The sequence below is a fragment of the Eleginops maclovinus genome, chromosome 17, assembly GCF_036324505.1.
Source record: "Eleginops maclovinus isolate JMC-PN-2008 ecotype Puerto Natales chromosome 17, JC_Emac_rtc_rv5, whole genome shotgun sequence".
Lineage (NCBI taxonomy): Eukaryota > Metazoa > Chordata > Actinopteri > Perciformes > Eleginopidae > Eleginops > Eleginops maclovinus.
The window spans coordinates 9,617,464-9,624,607 of record NC_086365.1 but is presented as its reverse complement, the minus strand read 5'-3'; the positions used below and the strand labels follow the sequence as shown (position 1 = coordinate 9,624,607).

Here is a 7,144-nt window from a genome sequence, read left to right as displayed (position 1 = left end):
CACAGCTGATAAGGTCAGATTTTACCAGGTATTTGGTGATAACTGGGGGGCATTTCAACAGGTGGTACATGGTCTGCATAATGTCTTCTGTCTTTAGTTGTTCCAGGCTTTCATCAGTGCTTTCCTCCTGATTCACAAACGTCTATTTAAAGATGTCCAGGTTGACAAGGCATCAGTCTCAGGCATGCAGTGGGTTTATCTCTTCTGCCCAGCAATCAAATAGCAAGTAAGGAAGTGCCAGTGTATTCATACATGGGAAATGGTATGCACCCATCCTCTGGTTAATAACAACCACATGACCTAAAATAGATCTACCTTTGAGGTGAAATCACTAAGTTACCATCTCTAGAGGGGGGCTTCACTCTCAGTCGCATTACTGGCGACAAGAATAGAAACAACTGCCAACAGGTAACCCACTTGTGTTCTTCTCAGGGTTTGTCATTAAGGAGTCATTCTCTGTCACACACATCTGTAAAACATTTTTCAAGATGCATGTGTAAATTAACCTGAGAAGGAACATTTAGATTGGCTGAAAGAATTCCCTATAAAGTTCCTACAAGGACCGCCTTGATTTATCACAGACCAACAATCAAGGCGGTCCTTGATTGGACAAGTGATCTTGATTGGCAGCTATACAGCCTTTCCTTATTGGACAGAGTAGCGGATAAACCCGCCCAAGGTTGTAGTTGACGTCACGATAGGACAAATCGGTTTAAAGCGAGGTCATCCGTTCTCTCCGAGTCGCCGGTTGCAGCTCAGAGGAGGCGCCATCTTAAGATACTGAGAGAGTGAGTACAATTATTTATCTAAAAAAAATCCGACATATGCAATATTACATTTAAAGTCATTTATGGAGTATGTATTTAACAAAACAGTCACTTCTTTTGGCCGTTCTTTTGTTCATGCTACTTTCACTTTTTTTCTGTTTAGAGAGCTTCAACCTTGGAGCGGTCAAGTTAGCTTAGCATAAATTTAGCTTCAGCTATGCTAGAAAGGGAAAAGAGCCATGCTAAAAGACTTGACTCTTAAGACGGCGTTGAGATTTTGACATGTGCCTGTATAGATTTTAACCTTTGTGTACCATTTTAGTATTGGCTCAATGTTCATTCAATGAGCTAAATTAAGCGTTTCCTGTCCGCTAAGCTAACCAGCACGTGATATCCCTGGGTTCATGTGTCGATGTGTTTCCAGTTACATCTGCCATTAGCTTTAGGAAGCACAGCTAACTTGTAGGTCTTTGCAGCTCCGCCAGCAGGCAGGACACCACCATGTACCCCACCGCACTGACGCAGCTGGCCCGGGGCAACCCATTCAGCTCTCCCCTGTTCAACGTCCAGAAAGTGGAAGAACCCCAACAGAGCCTCCATGGACAGAGGACCCGAACACTGGCAGCAGCAGCCACCGCTGACGGTAAACCCCGCTGCAGAGTCCGCGTTAGCTGCAATAGCTTAGCCCACCAGAGACGCCCCGGTGCGGCCTACGTCTCTGCGTGATCCAGAGCAGCAACTTTTTTATTTAGCATAATTGCCTTTTGCGCGTGTTGCAGGTTATTGTTGCAACTGTTTTATTGGTGTACATGTTGAAGAATTTGTTGAGGCAGTAAGCTTCTAGGCCTTTACTGCCTGTGGAGGACAAGGAAGGACACAGTGGTATCTTGCTTTTGCTCTGCACCAAATTGTATTTGACGTGTCGTGCAACTAGTGCATGCACCATGACTGGAACTTTTTTTTTAGGGGAGCATCGGTTATTAAATTGCGTTTTGGCAAACTTCGAGAAATAAGTGTGACCCCTGAACTACGTAGGGGGTTGACAAGAACAAATTGTCCTAGCTTGATTATATTTATGACTGGTTGTTAAATCCATACCAAACAGAACCTCATAACATCAACTCTGCCCTTTTAGGCCCACAAGGTTTCTGCTAACATGTTTTCAATCCCCAACGGGCTACAGCAACAAGAACTGGGCTAGTTCACCTTCACTTGTTTTAACCGTTTGTGAAAGGATGCTTTTGAAGTTGTGCCTTCAAGGTGCATGAATCAAGAATATGTAAGCAACCGCTTGAGATGTACATATGCTCTTTTCGCCACCATTATAGTAATAAGCTCAGCCTTTATCCTAACAGTTTCTGGTTGACAACAGTGATTCATTTAATAGTTTTTTGTTATGGGCTTACACAGCTCTGTGTATAAACTAAATAGTTGGTAGGCAAGTTGAAACCTGTTGCATAAGGGCGAGACTGGCCCTAAAAGAAATGTCTCCATATTACAGCTTTTAACTTGTGACATCCAGCTTCATTGACTGCATATAACATCACTTTTAGAACAGTTATCTTAACACGTCAGTTCTGCGCTCCAAGACGGTATCATCCTTTCCTAGCCCCGAGGTGTCCTGTTTATTAAAGTTTAACCTGTGTTTCTTCAGAGGGAGACATGGTTGAGTTCGGCTCTCAGAAGTATTTCCTCCTGTGCGGCTTTGGTGGGATTCTGAGCTGTGGCACCACGCACACAGCTGTCGTTCCACTCGATCTGGTCAAATGCAGATTGCAGGTCTGTGTTTGGCTCGGTGCCGTGTTTTTCTAACGTCACGCGTCATCCCCCCATGGCTGTTTGTCTTTTTTTGAAAATGCACCAATCTGCATGGAAGAAATGCCGTCAGCACCGTTGTGAAGCTTTTTTTTTTTTATCATCGTGTATTTGATTCCCTAATGTGTTGGAGTGATCCTAATGATTGCATGATTTTGCGCCGGTGTTCCTGTATGTTGAAAGATTTTTTTTACCCAAGCAGCCCCCACTGAGTCAACAGGGGAGGAGTTGTGAAGGTCAGCAGTGCCAGGCACGAAGGAGAAAATGTCCTTCTGTATGCGTTCTGTACTCTTTAACCTGGTCTGACTGTAAAGACAATGATGAGAAATGTAACGCAGACATTGCCAGTCACTTTGCTAAGACGGTGACTGATTGATTAACTGTGTCTCTGCTCAATCTGTAAATGATGACAGTCAAAAGGTAATTTGATCTAGAGGCGTTATGGTGATTATGATGCCTAATTTAATCTGTTATCTTCGATCCTCAAGTTTATTCCTTGTTATAAATGATTCATGATTCAATCATTTTTTATAGACTGTAAATGAAATCAGTGGCTGCAACGAAGGTAGGAAACAAACCTAGAAACTTCTGGTTTGCTTTAGAAAAAGTTAAGCATTCAGTTACTTTAGAAAAACCAAACAGTGCTGTGGTCCATGAAAGTTTAAAGTGAATCACTTGTATAATTTGAATCAAAATTGGTGTGATCTTAATAAATGGTGGCCTGTAAGTGGCAGAGCATCACATAATGGGAGAGTCCGGTCACTGAATCCAACAGTTTTATTGTTCATTGACAACTCTTCCATTTTGTGGCTCTGGTTTGGTGTTGATTTTTGTCATGTGCTGCATGTGACCCTGCATGTTGCATGTATGTGTCCCCCCCTCCCTTCCACAGAGGTCAGCTGCGATTTTGGCTCCTCAAAGTACTATGCCCTGTGTGGTTTTGGGGGTATCCTGAGCTGCGGCCTCACACACACAGCAGTAGTGCCCCTCGACCTTGTCAAGTGTCGCCTGCAGGTTTGTAAAGAAGCAACACGTAGCCAGCAGCCCCACCCCCTCTCAGCTCCTGGGCCTCATGTACTTCAGCAAAGCAGCAGTAGTGGTGCACAGCATTGTTAAACAGTACACCTACTTTAGTTGGCATTGCTTAATGCATAGGTCATTATGATGGATTTGCAAAGAATGACTTTTTTAAGCTAATATAGTTTAAAATGTCCGAGCACTTAACACATACAAGTAAAACTGTTATCAGTAACTTCTGTATAGGTCCATACCGATGACTTCCTGTCTTATAATCTTCAACATATCAGCATTAAACACAGATCCAAGAACCAACCAGGATGACATGCTTCATCACTCTGGATTTTCCTTCTCAGGTGGACCCTGAAAAGTTCAAGAGCATCGGTAACGGCTTCAGAGTGACAGTGAGGGAAGATGGTGCCAGGGGACTGGCAAAGGGCTGGGCCCCCACCTTCATTGGCTACTCCATGCAGGGACTCTGCAAGTTTGGCTTCTATGAAGTGTTTAAGATCTTCTACAGTGACTTGTTGGGAGAGGTGAGTGCAGATACAGCTTTCAACGACACACACACCTCCGCTCTGTGGCGACTATTTGTATTACTTCTGTTTTTTTCTGTGGCTTTGCAAATAATGGGAAGTCTGTCATGTGACCCGTCTCACCATTTGTGCTGTTTACACCAAACAGGAGAACACCTACCTGTGGAGGACATCGCTGTACCTGGCTGCCTCAGCCAGTGCAGAGTTCTTTGCAGACATTGCTCTGGCTCCCATGGAGGCTGTCAAAGTTCGTATCCAAACCAAGCCAGGCTACGCAAACACCCTCAGAGAGTGTGTCCCCAAGATGTACGCAGAGGAGGGCGTTTGGGCGTAAGTGCACCACCTTCTTCTCCAAACTCCATTTCTGTTTTCAGTCACACTCAGTGAGGCTGCCAAGTGATTCCAGTGTAGGGTGCTATTAGGGATTGTAGTATTGATAAATGTATTTGTGATGACAACACGCTCCTTAGATCCACCTCTGGAGGGGCTCTGAACGGAGCTCCTCGGCAGCTTTCTGGCTGTACAGTTGGAGGTGCTTGAGTCATTGGCGTGTGAGAGCAGTATACCTGTCCCCCAGCCCAACTGCAGCTCTGGCAACCCTGTCTTCTACAGACGGGGAGCTCCCAGTGACGCTAGCCTGGGGGACGGACACTCTGGTCATGTAAAACCAGACCAATGATATGTTGTTGGAATAACATGCATGTCAAATGTTCAGTTTGTTTTTTTAATATATTTTGAAACTGCAGACCTAGGTCGACGTCTCTGGGAGCGACTTATAAACTGTCAAACTTTGCCATTGCATGGAGTCCGACCTGCCAATGTGCTTGGGTCCTTTCATTGATTTTTCTGAGCCATCTTCAAAAGACACCAAGGAGTTATTTAATGTCCTCGTATGAGGTTTTGGGACTTAATCGTATGTCATCCTGCCAGCTGATAAAGATGAATGCTAAACCGTCCAATCACAGCAGAGTACCTGTGAATGTTCCATACTACAATTCATCATTTCAGTTCTGCTAAACCAGAACTCAACACCAATGGGTTTGAACCAGAAGGAGAGTTCAGCTGTCACATGTTAACAGTTTGTTCCTGGTGAGCTCATCTCTCCCATCTTTCCCTTTAGTTTCTATAAGGGTGTGGTTCCCCTCTGGATGAGGCAGATCCCCTACACCATGATGAAGTTCTCCTGCTTCGAGCGCACCGTGGAGTTGCTCTACAAGTACGCTGTTCCCAAGCCCCGTAGCGAGTGCAGCAAATCTGAGCAGCTGGTGGTCACCTTCGTTGCCGGTTATATTGGTGAGTAACACATCACTAACCCGCCATGACGCTCTGTAAGCTAGAAACCCTAATATCCATCTAGTTAATGAAACGGTACCAAGGAAGATGATATAAGCACTAGCTCTAGTAATGTGTCCATTTAGATTCCCTTTTTCTTAACATTGATACTGCAGCTGGTCTCTGACGTGTTATCTCTCTGTGCAGCTGGTGTGTTCTGTGCCATCGTGTCCCACCCGGCTGACTCCGTGGTGTCTGTACTGAACAAGGAGCAGGGCAGCACCGCTGCCCAGGTCCTCAAGAAGCTGGGACCCAAAGGTCTGTAACCCTGTCACGCATGTACCTGCAGTAGCTTTGTGTACCATTCGGCTTTGCCAACACGCTCCTTAGATCCACCTCTGGAGGGGCTCTGAACGGAGCTCCTCTGCAGCTTTCTGGCTGTACAGTTGGAGGTGCTTGAGTCATTGGCGTGTGAGAGCAGTCTACCTGTCCCCCCAGCCCAACTGCAGCTCTGGCAACCCTGTCCTCTACAGACAGGGAGCTCCCAGTGATGCTAGCCTGGGGGACGGACACTCTGGTCATCTAAAACCAGACAAATGATGTGGTGTTTGCATGACATGTCTGTAGTTCACTATGTTTATAAGTAGATAGTGATATTCGAGTATTCTAATTTCTTCTGTATATCAGTGTTTAGATACTCCTTACCTTGCAGCATGAGCATGATTGGGCTGTTTTCAGAATCTGATAGTGTGTGTGTGTGTGTCTCTCCAGGTGTGTGGAAGGGTCTGGTTGCCCGTATCATCATGATCGGTACTCTGACCGCCCTGCAGTGGTTCATCTACGACTCCGTCAAGGTCTACTTCCGCCTGCCCCGCCCCCCTCCCCCCGAGATGCCAGAGTCTCTGAAGAAGAAGCTCGGCCTCACAGAGTAAACCCCCCCACTTTATTCCTCCACTGAGCCTCAGTCTCCAGGTGACACATCTAAACCCCCCCCCCCCCGCCCAAACTTCCACGGTGCGCACAGCAGTTTTCTATATTTATGTTCCTGCCTGCTGCTCTGCACAGGGCTGCTAATAATGTATATTTAACGAGGAGGGGCGCTCGCTCCTGACCCACAGTCAGACGGACACAACCCTCTGTAGAAACACCCATCTGGTTTTATCGATTCCTGTCATTAGAAAATTGTTGAAATTCTAATAAAAGAATTTAATTCCCTGATTGTACTTTGGCTCTTTTTTCTTTAATGCAAATGTGTTTTTACGTAATTACTGTTTTTAAAGGAATAATCCAGGTATTACAACTTGTTCTGGATTTCACGTCTGTGCGGTGTTTGCTCATGTAAAGCACAATTAACTGCACACGTTATTGTGCAGTACACATTTCTTTTTGCTACCACTAACATATATTTTATGGATCTACTTCATTTGCAGGGAAATGCTACTATCAAACCTTTGAAAAATGCTTCACATTGAATAAGCCTGCCCTTATTATTATATATTCCTCAAGCAAAATGTGTCTGCATTCAGTTTGAATCCCCCAGATGCAATGTGTGCATCAGTCTTAGAAACCTAGAGTGCATTTCCTTCAAACATTTGCAATGCTGATCATTTTCTTAAAAATCTAGCAGTTCATGTCCTTGTTGCATGCTTGCAGCGTTCCTTCTATAATCTACATTTTACATAGTTCCGCTTTAGTCTTTGAACACACCAAAGGATATATACGCTGTTGCCATTTTAA

At 44.9% G+C, this 7,144-nt stretch overlaps 1 protein-coding gene and 2 non-coding genes across 6 annotated transcripts; all 3 read left to right on the top strand.

The window, feature by feature from the left end:
* The first annotated feature begins 667 nt into the window (after window positions 1–667).
* On the top strand, window positions 668–6,625 carry slc25a3a (solute carrier family 25 member 3a). 4 transcript variants are annotated; one of them, XM_063905566.1, is made up of 8 exons: window positions 668–788; window positions 1,244–1,410; window positions 3,475–3,596; window positions 3,956–4,135; window positions 4,284–4,465; window positions 5,256–5,428; window positions 5,615–5,725; window positions 6,179–6,625. In XM_063905566.1, exons 2-8 carry the CDS (start codon window positions 1,269–1,271, stop codon window positions 6,337–6,339), a joined length of 1,071 nt encoding a protein of 356 aa, XP_063761636.1. In that variant the 5' UTR covers window positions 668–788; window positions 1,244–1,268; the 3' UTR covers window positions 6,340–6,625. The 4 variants fall into 4 exon arrangements, with proteins under 4 accessions (XP_063761636.1, XP_063761634.1, XP_063761635.1 ...); XM_063905564.1 differs by lacking the exon at window positions 3,475–3,596 and adding an exon at window positions 2,422–2,546; XM_063905565.1 differs by lacking the exon at window positions 3,475–3,596 and adding an exon at window positions 2,422–2,546 and having other exon boundaries at window positions 713–788; window positions 1,256–1,410.
* LOC134879571 (small nucleolar RNA SNORA53) lies at window positions 4,592–4,788 on the top strand. Its single transcript, XR_010167856.1, has one exon. It is a non-coding gene; the product is annotated as a small nucleolar RNA SNORA53 (small nucleolar RNA).
* LOC134879572 (small nucleolar RNA SNORA53) lies at window positions 5,784–5,981 on the top strand. The gene has a single exon (XR_010167857.1). It is a non-coding gene; the product is annotated as a small nucleolar RNA SNORA53 (small nucleolar RNA).
* Window positions 6,626–7,144: the final 519 nt, after the last annotated feature.